Source organism: Cavia porcellus, unplaced genomic scaffold (assembly GCF_034190915.1).
Source record: "Cavia porcellus strain 051 isolate PalLab524CR breed Dunkin Hartley unplaced genomic scaffold, mCavPor4.1 scaffold_10, whole genome shotgun sequence".
NCBI lineage: Eukaryota > Metazoa > Chordata > Mammalia > Rodentia > Caviidae > Cavia > Cavia porcellus.
The window spans coordinates 70,150,650-70,176,887 of NW_026947493.1; the positions used below are offsets into that span (position 1 = coordinate 70,150,650).

Genomic DNA, 26,238 nt, shown 5'->3' on the forward strand with positions numbered 1-26,238 from the left:
CCTGGTCATTATAATGAGGTAGGACCATTCCCTTTGAATTAAGGAAATGTAAGTGTGATAACCTATTCCACAAACATGATTATAAATATTATCATATCGCTCCCATCTCCTTTCCAGGAAATCACCCGAGTTTCCCAGGGCCTTGTCAGCAGGAGGTCTGCTCTATCCTCTAGAGACCCCTCTCCCGGCTCTCCTGTGAGTGAATCCTAGCCCTTCACCGAGGCATGCAGGGCAGGCCTCCTCCAGAAGTCTGTGGCTGGCTCTGCACGTGCCAGCTGCTTTTCTGTCTGCCTGGTGCATAGCATCCTTGAGCATCCATATCACAGTGGTTCCCTTTTCCCCAAATTGTCTCCATGGTACCAGAGTGGCTGGGTCTGGAGATTCTGGATTGGGCCTCCCAGGTCAGCAGCCCAGCCTCTTTCCTCCAGCAGGGTCGCTGTATTTCTGTGGCTTCCAGGACCTTCCCTATGCTAGAACCTTCATCACTGTCACTTTGCCCCAACAAGTCTCTTACCCCCAGCCCTCAATTAAAGGAACGGGGCTGAGGACACAAGAGCCTGGCTCTCATTTTTACACTGGTTCTCCTGCCTAGTTGTTCCTCCAGGTGGCTCAAGAGATAGGCTTGCAAGATAGACTTTAAAGAACATTTTGTTGCCCTGCCCCATGCCCTAGAGAAAAGCCTGTGTTATATTTACATAACCAAAAGGACACAAAGTGATTTTCCCAAGAGCAAAGATCATCTTCAACGTGATTTTCTGCTTCTGCCTGAAAAGGGTAATTGCAGTTTTCTTCATAAGATAATTAATCATTGTCTAACCATGCTCTCTATTTTAAAAAAATCAATGATGGTGTGTTCATATAGTGTGTGATGAATTATGTAAGGTGGAAATAGATCTCAACCCCCATGCATTTAGCCACAATGCTTTAGTATCCTCTGTCACTGAACTCGAATGCTACCTTGTCATGTTTTATTTCTAGAACTCAAGCTTGTTGCAGGAATATAAGGCTCTGGAAGTATAGATCTCTAAAAGACAGCTGTCAACCAATATATCTGTGAGCTAAAGTGAGAATGTCTCTGTAAGGAAAAGTTGTTTTTTCCCTGTAGAGTTCTGTTACGGTGGGGAGAATGTCAGTGTAGTTCCAGAGGGCCTTGAAACTGAGTAGTACGTGGGTGTCAGAGCCGATTCACCCCATTAACAAACTGTGGCTTAGAACTCTAAGTTTGGGAAAGCTACCGACAAAGGCTAGATTACTTCAAGTTTTTCTGCTGAAAGTCATGTTTACCTTGCTTTGCAAACCCTAATGGTGCAAGCGTGAGACAATCAAACCAGTTTAATGATCACCATCTCTCAGCCTTCTCATCTTTACATTTGAGAATAACAAAAATAAAGTCTGAACATACTCTTTCATCTTTTCTCATAGGCACTATTTCTGCCTGGTATCATTTTATCTTCATCAATGAAATATACATACTTATATTTATGGCCCAAAACAAAGTTCAGAGACATTATCAGTAGTTTTTGTTCTACAGAAGTAAAATCTGATGCTGTAAACTACTGTACTGTCTGAAGGTCTTAATTGAAATTGAAATCTAGGAGATCAGGGGATCTCTGGAAAGTTTGTATAAACTTTAAGGAAACTAATTGCCTTTTCTCACAACCTCAGCGAGACCTGCTCCTGGCCTGCTCAAAGATCGTCCTCTCACCTCGGATTCTACAACCTTCTTCCACGTGTGCACCTTAGACTGCAGATGCCTCCCATCAAGCAGGCCAGAACTGGGAGCAACGATTACTAATGAGCTGTTCACTTCCCCCTGATTCTTCTTCCACAAATAGAATTCCCTGTTTTTGATGCTTAACACTTAGTTGTGTTGCTACTGTTGTTATTACTGTATCTCTGTAGTTGTTGCTATCGCTGTTATTTCATTTGATAAATATAGATATATTTATTTTATTTAGATTTCAGATGTGGTTAGCCTTTGACTTAGAAAACATTCTGACTGGCCCTCACTCTCACAGTAAGGGGTCTCTTTATTTGGATACGAACAAGTTTGATGTTGGGGTGTGGGGATATTTCACACCGAAAGAGACTCTGTGTTTTCCCAGAGATTAGATGAAATTTGTGTTTTCCTTGGGGAGCAATGCACTCTATATGACCAGGGACATTCCCTGGCTCCAAAGGAAGTGGGTGGGGAGTGGCCCGTCTGCCCCTTCTCCTCCCTGCTGATTGTCAGCACCAACCCGAAGGTCTTGTTGAGTGTAGAGAAAATCTAACAAATAATCTTCAAAACCTACGGTATGCCAGATTCTGTGGTTGGTGTATGTTTGTCTCATTTAATTTTAATACCAATCCCTTGAGGCGATTGCCAAGTTCCTTATTGTAAAGATGGAGACATGGGAAGTTCAGAGAAGTTAGGCAACTAATCTAACCTCACAGAGCCCAAAGTGGCAGAGACAGGAAAGAAACAGCTCATTCAGACTGCATGGCAAATGCCTTTCTGTACCCCATGCTGTCCTTTGCTCTCCTTTGTTGGCTTAGGGCGTCTGGGCACCCACATGCCATACTAGGTTTAGGGTCTCGTTACTAGATAAAGTTCCATGAATTTCTCATGTTTAGGGACCGTCAGACTGTCAGAGTGGAAAGAGACTTTGAACACAGGTATTTGCGGAGCTCCTTGGTTTTTCACGTCCTCTGTGGGACACTCTGCTTTCAAAGATGCCAGTGTTCCTTGCTGCTGGGAGCTGAGCTTTGCAAGGCCCTGAGCAGTCTGCTTTTCTAGAGCCGGCCATACTGTGATCCTCTTGAGACATTAGCATTCCTCACTTCAGATCCATCATTTCTTTATCCTCTTCATATAAACATTGTTGGCCATCACTGATTTGAAAGGTGAGGACTGTGTGGTAAGACCTTTGAAGTGGCCCGTCAAATTTTCAGGGATATCCAGAACATTAACTTTTAAACTATGGGTTCTCTACAGCTTGTGTTGTCCACCTATGATTATTTAGAGCATCCCATCGTTTTAATAATTTGCTACTATTTTTCTCATAGGTACAGAGAGATGTAAGTAGAAAATATATTTTCTGTATACACTTAAAAATATATAGAGTTTTCATTTGCAGCATATAAATATTACTTCATCTTGTTCTCCCCACCCCAGGTTGTAAGTAAAATGTCCTTTGATTTAAATCAACTTTAAGTACATTTCTTTTAGAGAAACTGAAGATTGAGACCTTGAGAAATCTTGAGTAATTAGGTTTCTTTCTCAGACAACATTTTGTCCAGTTCAGGCCATGAATGTGAGCAGGTGGTCTGACTCTACATTTGATCTTAACCCCCAAAAGGCCAACATGTGTTAGCTGGTTTGACTCGGGAACAAGGAGTGGGTGTGCCAGGTTCTTCTTCCACCAGTACTTACAGGCTTTTGGAAGCACCTCCTCTCTGGGTGCGTAGATTCCCCTTCTTTTGTGTGGAGGTGAAAGGGTGTGTTCCATGCCTGAACACCATCATGTAGTTTTATAGTTCGTCATTAAATGTCAGTTACATATCAGCTGCAGGGTCATTTTACACACATCATCCCCACTTATTTAACCCCCACAACCCCCCCAATGAAGAGCTGTGGTATGGGAGTGTAATATGTTCACACGTCAGATAAAGAGGCACAGGTTCAGGCTCATCAGTCTAATGATCACAAGGTTCAGCAGCTCTGTCCACCTCTTTGATGTGTAACACCTTGCCAGGGAACGGGCTGGCAGAAGTTCTAGAAGAGACTGGGCAGGGACTTTTAATTTTATTCTAACAAAGATACCATACTCTGCATTCAGACATCCCTTCAGTACTTCTTATTGGATACTTAGTGTGTGCCAGAAAACCCAGGAACTGCACACCTAAGCCCCTAAAACACCTAAACCCCTGCCTCCTGGAAGCTTACACTTTGGGTATTGGAAGATTGGAGCAGAGATATGCTATGATCATCTTACGTTTGCAAAGGTTCTTCTGGCCACCGTGTGCAGCACCATCTGCAGAGAGGTGAGGGCCAGAGAAAAGAGGCCTGCTAGGAGACAGACAGACACCACAGGTGGAGCTGGGCCAGAGTGCTGCAGAGATGAGAAATTTGGTTCTGGTGGACTTATCAAGGACATTTCACTGTGGGATTCATGTGGAAATCACTTCTCCGGGCTTTATCTGGAACTTGAGTTTTGCTTGCATCTTAACCTGTGCTCATTTCACGATGTCAAACTTGTGAAGTGCAAAATAACTTCACAACCTCTTTCAATTCATGGAAAAATGTAACTGCCTCCTGTTAGCAGCTTAGCACTGCGCTTATGAGAGGAGGAGGACTGTGGGCACCTGGAGATGGCAGGAAGGAGTTCCATGTCCCAGCTGTGGCTGACCATCTGGCTCCTGTCTTTGGTGCTGGTTCCCCTACCTGTGAGTGGCAGCACACGTGTGGTTAGAGCAGAGCTCATGGCATGTCTGTCTCAGAGCCGCTCAAAAGCACATTTCAGTCTTTACCAGTGACTCTCCCGTGAGGAGGCAGGGAGACAAATCCTTTTAGCAGGATTTAAGTACAGCTTCACATTTTTCTGCCTTTGCTATTTCTAAGAAGTGACATTACCAGATCTGAATCAGGACAGATTTTTAATTCTGGGTGACAAAGTAGCCCGTCAATACTCCTATTTTATCATGCTTTAATTTGGGAAAAAAGCTTCCTTCTGTTAACTTTTACTGAGCAGACATAGTCAGACATGCCAGATCTACCATTATTCAGTTCAATAACTTCCTTGACTGACGCTTTCTAATGAACCTATTGTAACTTGAAAATGTTGCAAGTCCAAAATGCGTTAATACGGCTAAGCTACCCAACATCCCAGCTTAGCTACACAGAGTGCTGCAGAGCCTCTGTTGTTTCTCCTCGTGGGTGATGGACCTCTCCCCATCGTGTGGCTGGCCAGTAGTGGTGACTAGCCTCTGCTGTCCACTCTCACAAGAAAGGTTCATACTGCGTATCGCTAGCCCAAAACAAGATCACAATTTGTGTCTTTTTTTTCTACTGACCATGCGTTGCTTTTGCACCATTGTTAGAGGAAAAATAAAAAGCTAGTAAATTGAACCAACATAAGCCAGTGACTGTGAATACAAATTTGTTTATTGCAAGCCAGTGAAATTGCCATAAGCTGTTAGTGAAATAATAAAGTTAATAAATGTCATCTCTGATCAATTAATTTTTGCTGACCTTCAGTAAATTACCTTTAATTTCCAAGAAGAGGAATAAACTGACCTTGAGTAAGGATAAATATTGCATGGTTTCTTAGTTACTATAGTACTGAAAATAGCAAGAGAGGGTAGCTGTGCATGTGAATTCAGACTAACAAATCCCCACGGTTTATCTCACAGTAAACCAAATGATTCGCTCCCAGTTAAGGCTTCTACAAGACTTCCAGATCACCTTAAGCTCTGCCTAACCGCACCTTCTGGATATCACTTAGTGTCACACTGAACTTGCCCATCCATTGGGCATTCCTGACAGGCGGGATTGCCAATTAAGGATGTGATTAGAGTCTCTACTCCCCGAGTTGCAGACAGCACTTGTCATAACCCCTTCCCCAGGCCTGGAGAAAAGCTCTGAAGTTCTTCTGTGCTGTGTCAGCCATACCCTCAGGCAGGCAGCCACACAGCAAGAGAGGAGCACCTGTAATTCTCTCCCAGGTCCACGGTGCAGGTGATGGGTGTTGCCATTAGAAAAAGCCCAACATCAACTGACAGATCGCTGCTTTTGTTATTTCCCCTAGGGTTGCGGCCAAAGAGAACTCTGCGCCTGGTGCTGTGGACTGCAGAGGAGCAAGGTGCACTGGGCGCCTCCCAGTATTATCAGTTGCACAAGGTAAAAACATCCAGTATATGCACAATATCAAGAGTCAATGTCAATATAGTATCATTGATTGATGCTTTGAATTTAAAAGCATTTTATGACACAATCTACCATTATATGAGAAGGGTCTAGTGAACTGAGGATGCTTTGATATGAAACCAGGACTCATGTCTTACTACATTGTAGTCTGTGGGCTTGGAAAACTCTCAATGGCATGCTGTCATTGTCTCAAAGTCTCTGCAGTCCTTCTGTACTCATGTATGCCCAAGCAGTACTAATAGGAAAGCTCTTCCTCTCATTACTGAGCCCATCCTTATACTGGGTTCCCCCAAATCCTCTCAGAAGTGCTGGTATTTGAGGACCAAGTCCTGAGGCCTTGAGCTCTCCAACAGTACTGCATAATGCTGGTGGGCATTTGGCAGCTAGAGGTCTCAGATCTGGGGGTGTGGAGAACAGGTTGGCTTGACCTTGACTCTAATCAGGCAAGAGTGGACCCTATGGCAAGATGATGACTAAGGAAGATCATGATTAGAAGCACAAGAGCACTTTAGTATGGGGCAGGCAGATTAATGATGAGACTAAACTTTGCTAATGCAAAATATCCGAGGTCTAAAGTATTCTGGATCAACTCAAGTGTCAGTTCAAAGAGGATCCCCCAAATAATGGGCATGCTGCTGAGCAGTGATGTGCAGGTAGGGAGAAGGTCTGGCTTGTCACTGCTGCACTAGATTACTCTCCCTGGATCTGCCGATTGGAGGAAACAAGTTCAAATTATTCAAATCAGTGAGAGGTTCATTTGTTTAGTGACACATTTATATCTGTCTTGATCATTTTGTGTAAGTCAGTCTCTATTGTCCTATTTCACTTAGTTACAACATGAATTCAGGGTCATGAATTCAGTCACTGAGTATAATTACTTATTGTACAAATAACAACTATGATTTATACCCAGCTGTTTTGCTGCTTCTGTTCTTTGGTCACAAGTGATCCCAGGAATAAGAAAATTCAAGACAAGTGTCCCTTAGTTGGTGGATCAGTAACGTCACCTTCTATATGTATGGTGATTTCAGTGTCAGACAAGGATTATTCTAAGTCTAGCAACATTCAGTGAATGTTTCCTGAGGACCTTGGTGGTCCATGTACTATGTTAGATATTAGGTTTAATGTCATTACAAAGATTCACTCTGACCTTATGGATACTGAAATCTAAAGGAGACTGACCACTAAGCTTCAATTACATACGAGGTGCTGAGTCTTCCAGTTAAAAATACTGTTAATGGAAGACTTAGGAAGGTCTCCTAACCTGGTTTGGAAAGGCAGTCAGAATAAGCTGGGTGGAAAAAATGACACCAAAGCCAAAGCTTAAAGGCTGAGTAGAAATGAGGGAAGGAAGAAGAATGAAAGGAGGAGGTGGTCCCAGGGCTAGGCTGAGGGAGCTGTATGTACAAAGGCTGCAGAAAAAGGGGTGCGCTGCACCCCTAGAAACAGACAGGAACTGAAGCCTGGCTGGTGCACAGAATGTAGGAGGATAGCAGGCCAGGCAGGAGAGGGGAACGAGAGCCTGAACAAGAGAATATAAATCCTGTTCAGAAGCTTGCTCTTTATCCTCAGGGCAAGAAAAGGAGGAGCTTTCAAATTCTGTACATCTTGGAATTTATTAAAAAAAAAAAAAACCACCATACCCAAGAGAAATGTTCTAAAGCCCTTTTATTCTCTACTCTAGCCAAGGGGAAAAATTTGGATTTACACTGCAATGAATGTGGCTTGACACTAAAATTCCTAGGATTGGACAAAATAAGATTTATTTCTCTATAAGACATTGTCACTGCAGCCTAGTAAAATGCATGGATAAAATCAGAAATGGCTTGATTTTACACCTCTAAGAAGTTGAAGGGTATATACATCCGTACCCTCACACAAAAGACACAATCAATGAATGGAACTGGTTTACTTGACAATATCTGTGATGTCTTCATACAAATGGATTGGTACTGGTGACAAATCTGCACTGCATTTTGAGGAACAGAAAAAAAATAGATTCCAGGAAGAGAATTTGTTTTAGGGTAGCTCTTAATCTCACCTTTCAAAAGACATTCAGCATGTTTTACATGATTGAGCCAATTTCAAAGGACTTATTCTGGATTTTTAGGATTACCATATTGATAGAAGCATTTGCCAAGAGCATAATCATTTTGGGCCGGCTCAGTTGAACTCAAAAGTTAATATAAAAGCAAGTCACAAACTGGGAAGCAGGGAATAAATCAGATTGTCTTTGGACTTAAATCAGATTGTCTGTGTACTTCTCTATAGGATCACTGAATGCCTCAGATGGCCCAGTAGTATCCGTTCACTCTTACCACAAAAGAAATCCTTTGTTGTAAAACAGGTAATGACAACTGCTAAAACAAATAAACCCTCAAATTTCAGTGGCCTCACATAATAGAAGCTGATTCCTGTTCACCCAGCATCCAGTAGGGCTCTGCTCCACATGGTTAATCAGGGACCCAGGTTGACAGCCTCTTGACAAATGGATATTATTAGGCTTGACCATCAACATCCAGCTGGCTGGCAGGGGGACAGTGGGAGGTTTTTGTGGGACAGTTCTTGCAGTAGCTCACATCCTGTCTTAGTTACTTTTTTGTCACTGAAGCAAAATACCTGGCACCCAATATTTAAAAAAGGAAAGGTTTATTTAGTTCGCAGTTTGTAGAGGTTTCATTTCCTAGTCAGCTGGCTCCAAAGCAAGATGGCGTGGCAGATAAAAATTGCTGAGGAGAAATAGTTCATGGTAGGCAGCAGGTAGCAAAGCAACAAGGGATAACCATACCTGTTTCTATCCCTTATGTCTTACCCAGGCTACTCAGGGCAGGTGGGACTCACACCTTTAATCCTAGTGCCCTTGATCCTAGCATTGAATCATGAATCAATTCTAACATCACACACTCTAGATGTAAAAGAGAATTTGATTTTATTTTTCAAGACAGATGGACTGTAGATATTCTATTGATGGACATTCGGGTTGTTTCTAGTTTTAGCCATAGTAAATAAAACTGCTATGCCATACAAAAATAGTATGGATCTTCTGATGAACACACACACACACACACACACACACACACACACACACGCACACATGTTTTGGGTATAAATCCTGGATCATATGATGGGGGATATTTAACTCTGTTAGAAACTGCCAAAAAATTGTAGGTTCTATCATTTTACATTTCCAGAGCAACATATAAGAGTCCTAGTTGCTCTCCATCCTTCTGAATATGTGGTGTTAATGTCTTTTTATTCTGGGCCATTCTTGTACATGTCACCTTTATATGTTTTTCAAAGTGTAGTTCAGAAGAGTCTTAAGAAAAGGTCTGCCTCCATTCTAATGGTCACCATGCTTTCTCCTCCCCCTTACCTTGAGATCATCTTGATTTTTGTGTGCTGATTATGATTTAAGTGGGAGGAAAATTTTCTTACCCTATACAATGCGTGGGGTTCAGTCAGTGGTTTGGAGTATCCCTGTTTCAATTTAGAGGAGTATCTTGATAACAGCAGGATGTAGAAATATCATCCTGCTGAAGTCACAGCAGGCCCCCAGGGACACTGCCCTGTTGAAATGAAGCCAAAGCCCCAAGTGGAAGATGATTCCCACCAGGGCTTGAGGAATGGTAGGCAATTTCTTTTATCGTTAGGAGATTATCCTATAGAGGATGAAAAAGACTGCAGAAAATGGCCCTGTTAATCTCTATTGATTAAATTATTGTTTTTTAAATTATTAACTTCTTTATTGGCTGAATTCAGCTTGTATTCACTTAGAAGAAAATGTCATCACATAGAGAAACACATTATTGTACGTAAGAGTTTACTTCTAATAATAACATTCAACTTTGGAATTAAAGAATATTACAGATGATTTTATTGAATTTCCAAACCAGTGAAGAAGACGAGCAGTCCAGATGCCATTAGGAACAATGTGACTCTCTTTTCTTCTCTTGGAAGAAGAGCAGGATATCATTTTTCATGTCCTGAAATATACACAGAAGAAGAGAAAGCCCTAAATTAGTTTTGACTGAATTTCTGGCATTTTAAAATCTTTTCCATTTTAAGCAAAATATGATCTGGCGTAATTACAATGACTAAGGTAATCTGGCCTTGAGAAGGCCTCATTACACAAGGTAATCAAATAAAATAGATTCATACGTTTTATTCTGGCATGAAAAATATTTTAACCTTTTTCTGATTTATTACACAAACTTCTGGCAATTGAATTACAGGGCTAATGAACACTGCTGTGTTCTGGTAGTCATTAATAAGGGCAATATTTTAAATAGGTTTATTAAATGAAGGATGGGATGGATGATCACTCAAAATGCACCAGTTTGTTTGAACTCCAGCCAACTTGAAAATCAAAAAAGCTAAAATGACTATGTACAGTATTTTCTTAGCATTTCTTGTGATGTCAATGCTAAGGGACAAAATTTCCACTTTACTTACAGAAATACACTAAAAATGCTACTTTTAGGAGTGACATTCTTGCCAATTTTCACTCTAAAATAAATAGACAAGTTAGAAATGCTTGTGAGACTTCTTTATGTTACCTGGGCAAATGTGTTCCTTTAGCATTTTTATTTTCCCAACATTGTTGCCTCCGTATACCCCCAACATAGCCAGAGTGACCCTGCTGGAGTGTGACAGCATTGTATGTGTGTTCAGCTCTGGTTGTAAAAATAATAGAACCTTCCTACTCATTTAGCATAACGGCATCTGGACCGCGTCTCCAATACAGCCCATAGCTGTGCTGATCGGAGTTTATAATCTCAGTCATTATTGCTGGGCTTTTATATATCCCGTGTTTTTCCTTCAATGCTTAGATATTTGCATTAATTTGTCAAGTACAAAATTGGTTTAAAATTTCATTTATCTCGGTGTATTCTTGATCTGGAGCTCCTGTAGTTCCACTAGGCATAGAATTTGTAAAATACACTTGGGAGCTCTTCAGGGTCTTATTAGAATTTGTAGATTTTATTTTAAAAAGAAAAAGAAACAGACTGTCTCTTGCATTTGTTTGCTTTTTCCTGCATTGAATTCTATTGTGACTGTGGGACCGTGAAATCTTATGAACATATGGTAATTATAAGCAATATAGATGTATGTCCATCTGAGAAGAACTATCAAAATATTCCCTTAAATATTAAGAGGATCACATGTTACCTTGTGAATGAGCATGAGCAGGTATCAATGCATTTCTTTTGTCTCTTTAGGAAAAATCTTTCTTAACTAGATTTTATTATTTTTTCCGTAAAGAGAAAAGATATGTTTTAATATGAAATAGAGACTATGACAATGACAATGGAATTTTTCCATGTTCTTAGGATTGCAAGCCGGTGTTTTGAGGTAAATTTATCATATAAGCCTTCTGGTAAAGACCATGGTAAAGTTTGATTTGAATGTTGGTTTCAGACCAGTAGATGTAAACATAATCCTCCAACTTCCCTGCTGCTGACACTAACACAGATAAACTGAGTGCCTTTTAAATTAGTTCTGAAAACACAGAACCAAAACACTAAGGTTTTTGTGAATAATTGTGGCTGGCATCTTCCCTCACTTATTTTCTTCACTCCTGAAACCTCCAAGGAGGTCAGCAGTTTGTGTCCCCTCCGTTTTATAAGCTTCCTAGAGGTGGCCTCCCAGGCACAGGCAGGGTCTCCCTCTGCTCAGCCAGGTTGTGATCTGACCCGGAAGGACCCACATCGACTCTATGAACTTTCTAAAGAAATAAAGATGACATGCCAGGAAACACAAATGTGAACTCCGGCGTCATGCCCGGGCTCACAAGTGACCTGCATGGGTCAGAGCTTTTGGGACTGTTATCCTATTACACGGACGTGGGCCTCACCAAGTCTCAGTGAGTTACAGAGTCAGCAAACCATTTTTGAATCACCAGCACTATTTTAATTTGCCTTGAGCTCTCTTCTACATACTGTCAATTGAAGAAGTAGGTGACCAACACTGTCTCTCTGTCTCTGTCTCTCTGTCCCCCCCCCACCTTATTTTTTCAAAGTGTGATATTAAAGATTTAGCCTGGCAGGCTATGTGCTCTCTCCACTCAGGTCTGCCGTGGTAGTGCACTCAGAACGAGCATGACTGTGTTTCTGTAAAGCCTTATCTTTTTTTTAAACAAAAAGAAACTTCAAGTCAGATACTATGTTGATTCCTGTCCTAAACCAGACCCGTATGGGATATTGGACAGCTTAGAAATCTTAGAAATCATGCTCTTGCGAGGCACTGGTAGCACATAGTGAATTCTGACGTTTGGAGGCTCATCATGTGACTGTTGCTTGTAAGCTCAGGCCTCAGGAGGATGCAGACACTTCCCTCTGGGTACGTGACCAGCAGACCCACCACCCCGCAGGTCAGCGTAGTCCCTTAGTTACAGCCCCAAGAGCCACATGACAGGCATTGTGACTTTGTTGGTGGGCTCGCTTAATATACTTTTCCTAGTTCTTAAAGCAAGAACAAAACATTTTATTAAGATGGCTAAATGTAAGATTAGAAGATATATTTTGAGTAGTATCTTTTTAAAAAGTTTACAAACAGCAGTTTTTTAAAGAAGTGAACATCCTAATACTTCTTAGTATGACAAGTTTGCTGCTAACCCTTAACAAATGTCGTTTACTACATCCTAGTAACCTGCTACAACCCTTAACAAATGTTGTTAACCACATCCTAGTGTTACCCACGGGTTTGCCGACTGTATTTCTTTTTTTAAAACCGGAATTATTGTGGGGAAGTGCTTTGCTCATGAGGCTTGACAAACATTAGGCATCTGTCATTCAGTAACACTTCCGGAAGTTTATCCTGTACTTGTGGCTACTGTAGTTTTTCAGAGATTCTGTTACACGAAGTCATAGCACCAGAGAACGGGCCATCCAAGGTAACTTGAGGAGTGAATGGCAGAAAAAGATCAGCAAGCCCAGCTGCAAGGTCAGGGGGGTGACCTTGAGCGTTGGGGGGAGTTTGCTTTGTACTCAGAGAAGCAGTATCCAGAAACCACAGCTAGCATCTCTCTCCCCACCTCCTCCTCTCTTGTGCCTGTGGTATCTAACACCAACTCTGTCACATTTTTATTTATTTATTTTTAGTTTTGAAGACAGGGTCTCACTCTGTAATTCAGACTGGACTTGAACTCACTACATCACCCAGATTGGCCTTGAACTCACAGAGATCCTCCTGCCTCTGCCTCCTGAATGCTTAGATTACAGGCATGTGCCACCATACCCATATCACTTATTTCTTGATAGAAGTGGTCTGGGTCTGGCTTTCTAACTTTTTTATCAATTAGGCCACATCCATAAATCTTGCTGACTTACCTGTTTGAGAAAACAAAACAAAGAAAAACAGAACAAAACTCACAAAAGATATATATATTTTTTCCTAACCAGAAGTCTGGAACTTTTATTCCTTATTTTCTTTCAAAAGTCTTTCCTCTTGCAAAGTCTTGTCAAATCTTTGTCTGGTATTTGCTGTTGCTCAGTCTAGAAGCTGACGTTGCCCTTAGCAGCCGGTTTGTCTAAACTGCATGGGATTCGGTGTTCTCTTAAGGGAGGGTTCCTCAAAGTCAGTTTCTAAGAGCTTTCATCCCCAACACGGCAAAACATATCTAAGCAACAATTCAAATTTAGACAGTTTAACAAGACCTTTCAACGAAGGTTTGAAGTAGTTCCATAGTTATTTTGAGATTAAACAGAATTTCTGTTACTGGTTAAAACAAAAGAGTAATTTGCTTTTATATTTTATTTATTAAACTTCATCCGGGGAGGCACAACACGGCCGAAGTCAGAGGTCATGCTGTGGTAAGAACTTGCAAATGTGTTTCAGGCAACTATCCAGGTAGTAACTGAGGGTTGGGAGACTGCGTGGCGTGCATCTAGCCCCATGCACTGCCATAGCTCCATCATTGACCCCTTCTGTAAAGCGCTGGGAGATACTGTATTATACTCCACAGAGCCAAATGGGAGACAATCAAGCTGTTTGATCATTTGAATTAGGAAAGATGAAAGGGAAGAGAATGTTAATAGTAGATGGAGGAAAGAGTACTTTGTGTAAATTGTTCTTTATCTCATGGAAGTGAAAATCTTTGTTCCTTTTATTGGATCTAAAAATCCAGTGATAGAGATTTTTTGATAGACTGATAGAAAATCAATGATAAAAATACTCGAAAGATCTCATTTTCCAAACAAGTTCTGATTACAAGATGCCATTGTAGTCTCTTTTATTTATGTGATCAATTATAAATTAGAGTGTTCTTTTTACAGATATCATCTTATTGAGAATTGTAATGACAGACAGTTTTCAGAATATGTACTTTTTTCTTATTTGACAAATGAAGACACAGAAGCTCAGAGTAGGGAATATACCCAGGGCTGTAAACACGGACTATGAGCTTCAGAGCCTTCATTGGAGCCTAGCTTTTACGTCACCATAAATCAGCCTCAGTGTCTTTGATAACCATGTGCTTCTATTCCATCCCTGTTAAATATTGTAATCCCGTCCACTTGTCCTACATTGAAGGAAATACACATCCACATATTCAGGATTCCTGAGTAATTAGTACCTTGTGACTGGATAAGAGTAATTACTTCAAGGCACTTGGTTTAAAACATCCAACACAGAATTGTTCTATACAATTTTGGAGTAAAAGGCCAAGGCATATTGTGTAACTATGCAGGCAGCTGCAGTCACTAATAATTCTCAATGTTTTATATTTCTACTTTCTCTAGAGAGGATAAAAATAAATGTATTTATTCATGAAGTTAACTCTCTAAATTCTGCTACTATGATTTGACAAATACTGCAGCTCTCCAATTTCCAATTTAGTTTGAGGCATTTTCTAAGTAAAGGCATAGCTAAATAAAGATAAGAATAAAAATAAAATAGTCAAAAAGACCTTTCCATGGTGTGAAATTTTTCCTCACAGTAATAAATGTTAAAATTCATCCACTATTTGTCAGATCAGAGACAACCCAGAATATCACCTTGAAACATTTGCTGCTTTCTTAATCTTGGGAGAAAAGGAAGCTAAGAGCAGAATTTCAATCACTGACAGATGGAAATCATGTGTGTATAGAGAGTGGTTACACCTTTGGTATACATGTAGAGCTTAGACACCTAGAAAAATGTATCAAGATCTTCCAGAAATCAAGTGCAGCTTTCATCTTTCAGGGTATCTATGCCCAAGAGACCAAGGACAGGAAAATACTGGGATGTATCCCTGCCTATGCTAATTTTAGATATGTGCAAACAGAAATTTCACATATGTCAGTATTTTTTTAACATTATCAGACAATGAGCTTATTCCTGGCTGGGTTGACTTAATGATGTCTTAATTTAAGCATGCAATTTAGAAGACTGGAGTAGCAGTTAGAAACAAAGGTAGCTGTAAGTTTCCAAAAGTTAGTGTCTTAATTCTGCTCGCATCAGTAGTTCCTCAGTGGAAGAACTAAGGAAGGATACATTAAATAGGGGACACAGGAATGAACTGTGAATGCAAAGGAGAGATTTAAACAATCATAAACTAAACCCAAAGGACAGATGATTTAACACTTGTTCTGTTTTACACGGGTTAGTAGATAAAATAATTTATAACCAGTTACATGTTCTTTTTTTGTCTTCATCATCAAGAGTCCTGTTGGTAAGTGTGTCCTCTGGCCAACTGGTTTGTGAATGTGTTAGAAAATTGCACCTGCCAAGAAGGATCGGTGCTTGCTCCGCATCATTGAAAGGATGCGATGAAGAGCCGCCCCTCTCACGTAGTTTAGTCTGCCAAGCTCTAATACAAAAGAAGTGCCAAGGGAGACGAGAAGGAGAGACATGATTCAAGAATGTAACAAAGCATTGGCGCCTGAGGCACTAAGCCTATTGGCTTCCAAAGAATTTGGCAGGGAGGCTTTGACCACCCATGTGATTTTATCTTCTCATCTTTGGTGTAATGAGCTTAATATGGCACACTGTGGTGAGGGCTTCCACTGAAAGGCACTATTTAAACATCTTTCTCTGAATCACCAAGTTAAGAATGGAGGAAATAAAGAGGAAGAAAAAAATACTCATTTGTATACACAGCTTCTACCTTCAATTCTTGAAAATTGTTGTGAGTGGCTAATTACACTGACATTCTATTGTACAAAGATGTTGAGAATGCAAATATAATTTCTTAGCTAATTATTTTGTTATATGGAAATGACATGTGTGAAGTAATAAATTAACATTGTCTTTATGAGAACCAGCAGCTGTGAACTTTATTACTGAAACTTTCAATTGGGATAAGTGCATTTTTCTCCTAACTTCTGATCGGGTGAAAAATGCTTTTTATGTTTATGTATACAGTATGCTTTCTTTTAGCAGACGTCGTCCTGTCACAATAGATAATAATATTTATGTGAACAAACTACTTCTGATGAGAGAACCCAATTGTTATGAAGAAATGTATCTGCCTGCCTGTACCTCTCTTCTTATACACGGTACAAGCAGTTGGCTGATTATAGTGGTTGTTGTAGTTTAGATCTAAAATGTACCAACCCACATGCCATGTGTTCAAAGGTGGGGATTTGTGGAGGTAACTGGATCATGGTGGTGCTCTACTCATCTGAGGATTCATCCATTCATGAATTCAGACCCAAATGTGCTGTTAGGAAGTGAGGCCTGCTTGAAGATGGGTCACTGGCATCATAATCTGGAAGGATATATTCTGGACCTTGGCTCTTCCCTTATGCCTCTCTCTTTCCCTCCCCATGAACTGAGACTTCTTCCAAATTCCCTTCCACCAAATTCCCTGTTTCTGCCTTGGAGTCAGTCAGCCATGGACTGAACTCTCTAAACCATGAGCTTAACAAACCTCTCATCTTTTAAATTGCAGATGTCAGGTATTTTGTCCCAGTGATGGAAAAGTATCTAATAGAGTGATGAAGTTTATTTTTAAAAACACATCCCATAGAATACTTCTGTTTTTAAAAGTTGGAACAACAGAACGTTGAATATTGCATTCCCTAGTTCAGATTATAAAATTGTGGATGCTGAGGAAGGAGGGAATCTGAAGAGTGATGAGGTGAAAAAATTTGAAGGTGTCCAGTGTTTCATCACTGTGTCATCAGTGTAAGAAGTGCAACCAGGGATGCAAGTTTTCAGGAAAAATGACACTGCAGTAAATGAAAAGTTTTTAAACTACAATCCTTAACACTTGTGTCTTTAGCATCAATCTATGTCTATAATGCTTTCGACTCCGTGTCTGAAGATTGCTCTGAACACCATTTGGTCATTAGTAGTTATACCTCAGCGTCAGGGTGCTGGGCCACCTTGGGAAACCCACACTCCTTGTTTTGACAAGGTGCTAATGATGCAGCTTAGGGGCTGACAGTCTGATCATGCGGAGTACTGAACACAGCTTGTCTTTGTACCTTCCATTTGGCTAAGTTTTTTACAGCTTCATTTTTAATTTTAGTATTTCTAAAAGCCAAATCGCTCCTGTTGAAAGCCTAGGGGAGCTTTTGACAAATTGTTCAAGACATAAGTACGAAGCCTTTGTGATATATATTTGCTAACCTTGAACACTCCAGGCTCTTTTCTGAATATTTGATGATTTCTAGTGCTCTTAATTGTTTTGCTTCACATATGAAAATCAATCTGTGTACCTCAAAACTTTATGAAGAGTTTTAATAAATAATTAGGGGCTTAAATTTAAATTTAATGATCTGTGTTGATACCAGTGCAAATAGTGTGAAGTGTGAAATGAATTACCTGAAGCCCTTTCTATGTGAAGAAATTTGCATTTGAATAAGCTATGACTACTAATTTATGGCCCAGTTTCTTTGCCCTGTGGTTGGCAAGTTTCTTGTGGAATGCATCAACACAAGACACATGACAATTTCTAAGATATTAAAAGAGGTAGAAAATGTGGTTCTTATGATGAAGGAAAACTTCTGTGTATTTATTTAATTTTAAAGTGGCAGAGACAGATAATACAAAAGAAAACCACAGAAGAGTACAGTTTTAGTAGTCCTGGTTTGCCTGAGATATCTGAACAATTTCCCTCCATTATGCCCTGCTGTGAGGCTATTTTTGCCTTGGAGCCAAGTAGCCGTGGATTGAACCTCTGAAGGTAGGAGCCAAAATAAACCTCTCTTCCTTTAGATTGTGGGTGGCAGATAGCTTGTCCCAGTGATGAGAAAGCTAATTTCAAGATAATAGAATACCTTAGTGTGTAATATACATTTGAACACATATAACAAATTCATAGAATCCTCAGAACAACCTCATTAAATTTAAGTCTACTTTTCTGAGGAGAACTCGAAGCTCAGAGGGATTAAATAGTTTTCAAGATCACTTTGCTATAATGTGACAGAACTAGAACTCCAACCCAGATGTCCAGAGCAGACTAGTCAGTATAATATTAACAAGAATGATTAACATTCTTATCTTATTAATGAAGCTGCCTTTTGCCTATCAGTGGTCCTTTACCATTCCTTATACCATGGACTACTCTGGCAGGCTGGTAAAACATATTCACTTCTCAAATAATATTTTTGAATACATGAGGTAAAATATAGTAATACTTCAGTTCACAAATACTTTTGTTTACAAATAGTTTTCAAACAAGAGCATTCAACAATGCTTCCATTTGCAAACTCCACGTGGAGTGCCAAATGCAGCCGTGGTTATCTTCCTCCTGCGTGCACCAACACAGGCACTTTCCTCAACATTGTAAAACAAACTAAGTCCATAAGCCAAAGTACCACTACATATAGTTGTATCATAAAGATTAGATTTTGTTAATATCAATTGTCTAATTTTTAAACTAAATTTATGATATAGTTTATTTAGGTTTTTAAAAATGCATCAGCTAAGATCTCAAAGTATCAGTTATTACTAGAAATTCAAAATAGTGATGAATGTAAGCGTAATTTTAAGTTTTCTGCAGCCAGTGAAATATGATACAAAAACATCTGTGATTTCTATTGGTGATGAAGTGACAGGTTTTCCTAATACTCCTAATACCACTGTTATGGTTCATGTCTCGATAGTCTCCACAGCCTCATGCATTGATAGGTGGGAGTTTGGGGAGATAATTGGGCTTAATTTAATAGTGTATAGCTAAATGTGGTGTTGGGAGTTGAAACCTGGTGGGAAGAGGTGGGTCACTGTGAGGGTGGCCTAGATGGGTGTATCTCTCTCTTCCTCCCTTGATCCCCCTCGGCTTCCCACTGCCATGCCATTAACTATTTCTCCTCTGCCATGCCACCCTGCCTTGAAGCCAGACCACTGTGGACTGCAACTTCTACAAACTATGAGCCAAAATAAATCTTTTCTATTAGAGTGTGGCATTGGATCTCAGTGATGAGAAAATAAAAGACAACTGTGCCTTGTTGCTTACACTCATAACTGAAGGAAATTCTAAATTTCAATTAGGAATTAATAAATATAAATATATAGTTTTCTTCTACTTCAGGTTCACAGACCTACTTTAGATTTATGAGTCTCCAAGGGCCTCCAGAATTTAAAAACTCCTACTTTAGAGTACACTGACAAAATAAATTACTCCTTTAGAATCAACTGACAAAATTATTATTATCCACATTTTACATTAGAAAACTGAGCCCCGGAGTAATTAACTAACTTACTTATCAGCTACTGATCAAAAAGTGCATCAGATGACATTAGTGTGTGTAACATCACCCGCTCTGCCTGAGGTGGCAGTCACCAGGGAAGCGGGAATTAGGGCACCCTCCTGTTCTGAGGCCTGGGAGCCCTCTCAGGATTTCTTCCCCAGGCCCTCGCAAAGCCTTCAACCACCAGTGATGTTCCTGATGGGAAAGCAGAAACCTGAAGAAGAACTGAGGGAGAAGTCTGCATCCTGACTAACTGTGTTTCTTTTATTTGCCTGAGTATTTCTAGCATTCAGTCTCCCCTAAGTGGCCCTCAGGTGGCTTCCCAGAATAGTCATTATTTTCAACATATTTGATGCTATTTTCTACCATAGCTATTTCCCCTATTTACCTTCATGTGATTACTATTGCTGTTTATTACTATTCTCAGATGAGGGAAATTGTTTTTCTTCACCTCCCTTAGCTAAATTCAGATACTTTTTTGTATTTTTTCTATAATCACTATAATTCCTTAGCCGCCTTTTATCTAAACTGCACCTATTAAATTATCTTAAATCTTCTCAAAGCTAAATTGCCCTGTCTATTTATTATTTTCCTTCATTTTGCCTGAATACTTTAAACCATGGAAAGTATGTGGAGTGGTTGTGAGAGCTCTGAGTAGTCCCAGGGAGCATTTGTTAGCTTCTGTAATTGAGTCTTACAGATTGTACTGTGTACTAGTCTCATGTTGTCTTAGCATAAGAATCCTTCAGGTTCTAAAAACACATATTTAATATTTTTAAAATTCTACTTAGCTTTCTGCTTGGCAGTTCAGTTATTACTGCTCACCATCTTCTCCTCCTCGGAGGGGTGGCCGTGTTATTTTTGCAAGGCAGGCACATTAGTGGTTCTCATGCTTAGTGGGGGAAACGGTGGTAAGGATAAGTTCAGCCCCATTTTCTCCTGAGAATAAGAACACTTTGCCACCAAGCCTCCATATAAGAATCCCTTACTATGCTATTACTGAGAGAGCCTCAGAAATTTCACATGTATCTTGATAATTTATGGCTATTTAAAAAATGACTTTCACTCTACGTAGCATTCTGGAAAGTACTTAATGATTTTTAAAGATCTAAAAATTGTAGATTTCCATGTAGTTGTAAGAAATAAAGGAAATGCCTGTGCCTTTTAGCTAGTTTCTCCATTAGCAGCATCCTGTGAGACTGTGCTGCACTGTCATAGCCAGGATTTTGGTATTGATACAGATAAGACAAAGAACATTTTCATCGCCTGAAGAATTCCTTATGCTGTCCTTTTGCAGCAATGTCCACCTCCCTCCTACAATTTTTATGAAGGCTTTAATTTAATTTTAACTTCATTTTTAACAAATACATAAAAATTGTACATCTTAGAAGTATGCATGTAATGTTTTGATACATATATACTTTGTGTATTGTTCAAACAGGTTAAACATGTCTCCTCAGATGTTTATCGTTTCTGTATGATAAAAATTTTCCAAACCATTTCTTCTACCTTCACAAAATGTGAAGAACACAATGGTCTTCTTGCTCATCCTCCTGTGCGGTAACACACTGGAGCTCTCTCTCCTGTCTAACTGCGTGTAACTCTGAGCCCATTGCTGGACTCTATCCATCCCTCCCTCCCTTCAACCCTCCCTCCTTTGTGATAGCCGTCAGTCTACCCTCAGCTGCAGTGGGGGCAAACTTTTTATATTTAAGATTTATAATAAATGTCAAAAGTTTATATTTCAAGAGCTTTACTTAAAGTACATGAGAGATTTAGCTTAAACCCTATGCTTGCTTTAAAAAAATTTTTAAAAGAACATATTCTTTAAAAACCTACTGCATTACCACCTCTAGTAACCACATGATGATCACCATCGTCACCATCATTACCTTCACCCCCACCAACAACCAAAATGGGGCTGGTTACATGCTCATATGGGTTTCCAGGTATATGTATGTTCTTTTGTTCAGCACTGAGAGCCTTCTAAGTGCCATACAGTGTTTTAAACTTTCTCCTCATCTTGCTTCCATTCTAAATGGGTCAAGACTGATAATAAATGATAAAAATATAAAATAGCATGGTAGAGCAAAGTAACTTCAGAGGAGCAAAGTAGCAGAGATAGGGATATGAAGAGGGGGCTATTCAATTTTTGATAGAGAGACAAGGAAGACTTCATGGCAGTGGTAATATTTGAACAAAGACCTACGGAAGATAAAGAAGAGAACTCCATGGATATGTGAGACATATTGGGGAAAGTGAAGCACGATTGCAAAGGTGCTGAGGTGCCTGGGTTTTGGATTCGGGGAACAGGGAGGAAGCCAAAGCACTTGAAGTGGAGACAAGAAAGAAGAACAGGAGGATGTGTGGTCTCTGGTGTATTCTGGAATCCAAATTGAGCCATCACTTAGGCCATTTAATCGGAGCGAGACTGGAACTGTTGGAGGCTCTTGAGTGGAGGAATAACATGATCAGAATAAACAATCTAAAATGAACATTCTGCTTCTGGCTTGAGAGTGGGCTTGAGGAGACTAGAACTGAAGCAAGGCCGTAACTATGGTGAGAGCTGATGGTGGCTGTGACTGAGAGGGCAACAGCGTTGGGGAGAGAAGTTGTCAGGATGCTGGTGTATTTTAAGGAAAGAGTCAACAGGCGCTGTTGGTAGATTGTTTATGGAGTGTGAAAGAGAGGAGGTAAGTGTGAGCCCATAGCTTGGAACCCAAGCAAATGAAGTGGAAAGAGGAAAGGAGAGAAAAGTGAAGTGGTGATTAGGATCTCAGCTTTGGACATCTTAATTAAAGGTAGCAGACATTGACATGAAGAGATCAGGTATGGCAGCGTGGTTAGAATTCAGGGAGCAGGTTTATAACTAGGCATGGCTGTGTAGTTTTCTCCATGTATGTGCTCCATGTAAATCAATAATCATACTTGCTCTCTTCAACACCTCATCTCCTGTCCAGTGGAAGCTCAGTTTTTGTGCTTCCAGCACTGTGATTATTGATTCTGTTCTCCAGGGAATATAGTACCCTAGGAGTCCCTGTCCCTTCATCTTGCAGATGTCTTGGTTTCTAAGGCCAGGCTTTTCCGTGGGCCTCCTTTATCCTATCCTCATAAGCCTCCCCGGGAATTTCTGTCCCTGAGCTGTTTTCTCTCAACTCCTGATGTTGTAATATCTTCTTCTCTTCCCCTGAGGCCACTGTAGCCGCCAACCCCTAAAAGCCATTGGATCAACATGCTAGGTGATGCAGCTGGTGTATCAATCACTTTCACTGTGGTAAAATACCCAACACCAGCAACTTAAAGAAGGAGAGGCATATTTGGATCATAATTTTAGTCCATGACCAGTTGGCTCTGAAGCGTGGTGGAAGGACATGGTTTAGGGAAGCTGTTCACCCCTGCAACCAGGAAATAAAGAGTCAAGGAGGAACTGGGGACAAGACTGCATCCTGCCAGGTCACCTTCCAGTGACCCACCTCCAATCAGACCCCACCCCTTACCTACCAACAAGTCAGCTCTAACAACCTCTTGATCCTGTCACCTTCTGAATACACGAGACATCTTGGGAAGGACATTTTTAGATCTAAACCATATCGGTGGAACAGGGGTAGTTCTTTGAACTGGTGGCCAACTTGTTCAGTCTCTTTAAAGATTCAGCCCAATATTCCGTAGAAAACTTGAGGTTACTTTAGTCATAACATCAAACAACTAATACTTCTCAACCCCAGAGTCTCGTTGGCCAAGATCATTTCTTCCATTCCCTTTAGTCATTTCAGCAGATTCAGAGAATGGTTTTGGCTTTGTTCATAAATGCACTCCTGAACCCACCTCAGCATGGACACAGTTACAGATCTGACTCTTCAATTTTCTTACATGTTAATATTTAAGTTTCCCATGTAGCCAAGTTACATATAAACACATGAATCTTCTTTGAAGCAATAAGATAAAATGCTCATGCATTCAATAAATAGTTACTGAGCACCTGCTATATGTTCTTGGTGCTGTTACAGACATCAGCCCCCCTGCCGCTAGGGACCACAACTGCTTCCAGTGATTGTGCAGGACATATTTGTACAAAACTTATTTAACTTAAATTGGAATCCAACTGGGTGTGCTGAATTTTATATGACAACGTTGGTTGCTGAGCAACTGCATTGGGCTGGACTGCATGGCCTCACTCACATGTGTGGATGCTGGAGCTGGCTGTCAGCGAGGCTGCTCTCCCAAGTGGTACCTCAGCCTGAAGGAGGCTTCTTCATATATGGGTGACAAGGGAGCCAGGTGGAGGCTGCGAGCTCTCTTGTGGCCCAGATTCTATTGTCACATGGTCACTTCTACCAAAGTATGTTGGAAAAAAAAAAAAGCCAGAATGCCAACCCAGATTCAGTGGGGAAAGGGATTGCACCTCTTGGCAAAAAGGAATAGAAAGATCATGTTACAAAATGGCAAACATCCAAAGAAGGAAAAGATTTATACCCATTAAGTCATAAATGCTTAGCACAACTGAAAAGTTCCTTGAAGAACTACACATTCTCCAGAGAGGCCAAGCCGTACGTGGTGACCCATACAGATGGATAGGATGGCTTTGCTTTTTATCCTGAGCAAGATGGAAGATGTGTTGAGGGGTTGAGATGAAGAATCGGATCATCTAGTTTAGATTTTTAAAAATAAAATGTGGGATATAGAAAATAGGCAGAAGGCTGGCAAGCGTGGAAGCAGGAGGTAGCTGGGGAGTTCCTGGAGTACTCCATGAGAACAGCTGGGGAGATGGTGCTGGAGAGCAGGTCTGCTTTGAAAACAGCCAACAGGATTTGCTGATAGATTGTATTTGGGATGTAAAAACAAGACAGGAGTCAAGAATAGCTGTCAACATTTCTGGATGCAGTGACCAGAGGCATATTTTTGCTGTTTGGTTAAGTTCCCATGAGAACAAAATGGAGACAAGAAAAGCAAAGGAAAAAGAAAGCCATGTGAAGACGATGCTGGAAGAGTAGAAGCAGCATGGCGGGGGACGCATGCCCGGGGGTGAGGGCTGTCTTGGAGGCTCTAAGGGCCAAGGGACTCTTTCAGGCTCGGTCAGATTCATTGTAACTAAAATCCCCATCATCTTTAAGAGAATAAATGTATTGGTTTGAAGTTGAATTTGTGCTAATTTATTGAAGCAATTAGATATCCAAGTGGAAATACTGAATAGCTGCTGGATATGAGTGTTAAATTCAAGAGAAAGGCATAGAGATATCAGTTTGGACTTTATCACGAAATAGACTTGCTACAGACCACAGTCTGGTTGAGAATATAAACAGAATGAGTGTGAACAGAGAAAAGAGGCCTGTCTGTTTGCCTGTCTCTGACCACCCAACATCTAGATGTTGGAGAGATGAGAGTAATAGCCAATAAAAATGAGCAGGAGCATCCAGTGTGATCTGGACAGCCAAGAGTTCGAGGTCCCAGAGGCCAAAGAAAGGGGGTGTTTCCAGGAGAGAACAGTGTCAAGTACCTCTCCATTGAGTATTTGCAATTTAATGCTCATTAGTGATCTCAACCTTGATTTTCCTCCTAACTTCCATAAAACTTCGAGAAAGGACAGTTGATACTTGAGAAGTGGGTATTTATTCTGTAAAACATGTTTTCTGCTCCTGTCTTGGAACACTAAATATACGGAGAGCAAGGGATTTTTCTCAAAGCAAACATCACCTCTTCTGCCAAGCTTTTACCATCACTTTTCAGTAATCACTCTCTCTTCTTCATACACTTTGATAGAACTGATCACATTTAATGTAACAGCCAGTGTTTGTCTCTGCTGCTAAACTCTACTATAGCAAGATGATTATGTCTCAGCTTTCTCTGCATACAAACTCCTTCATAAGAAGGTTGGCGATAGGATTTATTGTTAAAACCAGAATATATTTGCAAGAGGAAGGAGGCTCGGTCGGTGATCCTCCCAAGACAAGGGCTATAAACTGAGACTGCCTGCAGCGATCAGGGAAATATGGCTATTCTAGTCCTAGGTTTCTGTTTCAGTAACTCCTGAATAAACACATTTCTTTTTGAAGAAACACACTTAATAAAATATGACTTAATATTTTGCTTTGACTAGAGATCAATATGTTGCAAATAGTGTTAGGAAAAGTGTTTCTTTATCTGTTGCCAAACTTATTGAAGACTCCGTTCACTATTTTCCTCAAAGTTCCTCAGTTAAAGAGTAAAGAAATAATTCCACTTAGAAGTGAATTCTGGGAAAATGTTGGGGGTTTTATTGCAAGGAACTAGTGGTGTGCTTTCTTTTAATACATAATGATAGCTCAGTAATACATCAGTCTTCTCCTTTACATTGGCAGCCACAAGCTAGAACTAAATTATATGTTTAAGTTGCTATTGAATCACGTCAGAATGTTCCCAGTTACGGGTTTTCTTCATCTTCAAGCATTTATTGAGCAATGTATGATGAGCTATGTTCTTAAGCTAGAGATGCCACAGACACAGACACAGATATGCCCTTTGTCTTCATGGCATCTTGGTTTGTGACCATTTACCTAGTTAGTCTCTAAATATGGCAGTAGGCTGTTTTTATAGGAAGGCTTTCATTCTTGCAGGAACAAGGCAAGTCCAAACAAAACTGAATGACGTGCAATAGTATTAGATAAAGATGTTTCATGCTAGTCATGCAAGGCTTGAACAGACAAATTCCCAGGCTTATATTTGGGTATTATTCTTTTT

The 26,238-nt window shown here is 40.3% G+C and overlaps 1 protein-coding gene across 2 annotated transcripts in view; it reads left to right on the forward strand.

The window, feature by feature from the left end:
- The window catches only part of Cpq (carboxypeptidase Q), a 360,271-nt gene that overhangs the window by 243,908 nt on the left and 90,125 nt on the right, over positions 1–26,238 (forward strand). For both annotated transcript variants that reach the window (XM_003479901.5, XM_063257593.1), the window contains exon 5: positions 5,790–5,881. In XM_003479901.5, coding sequence (XP_003479949.1) covers positions 5,790–5,881 — 92 coding nt within the window. The remainder of the gene's footprint in view (positions 1–5,789; positions 5,882–26,238) is intronic.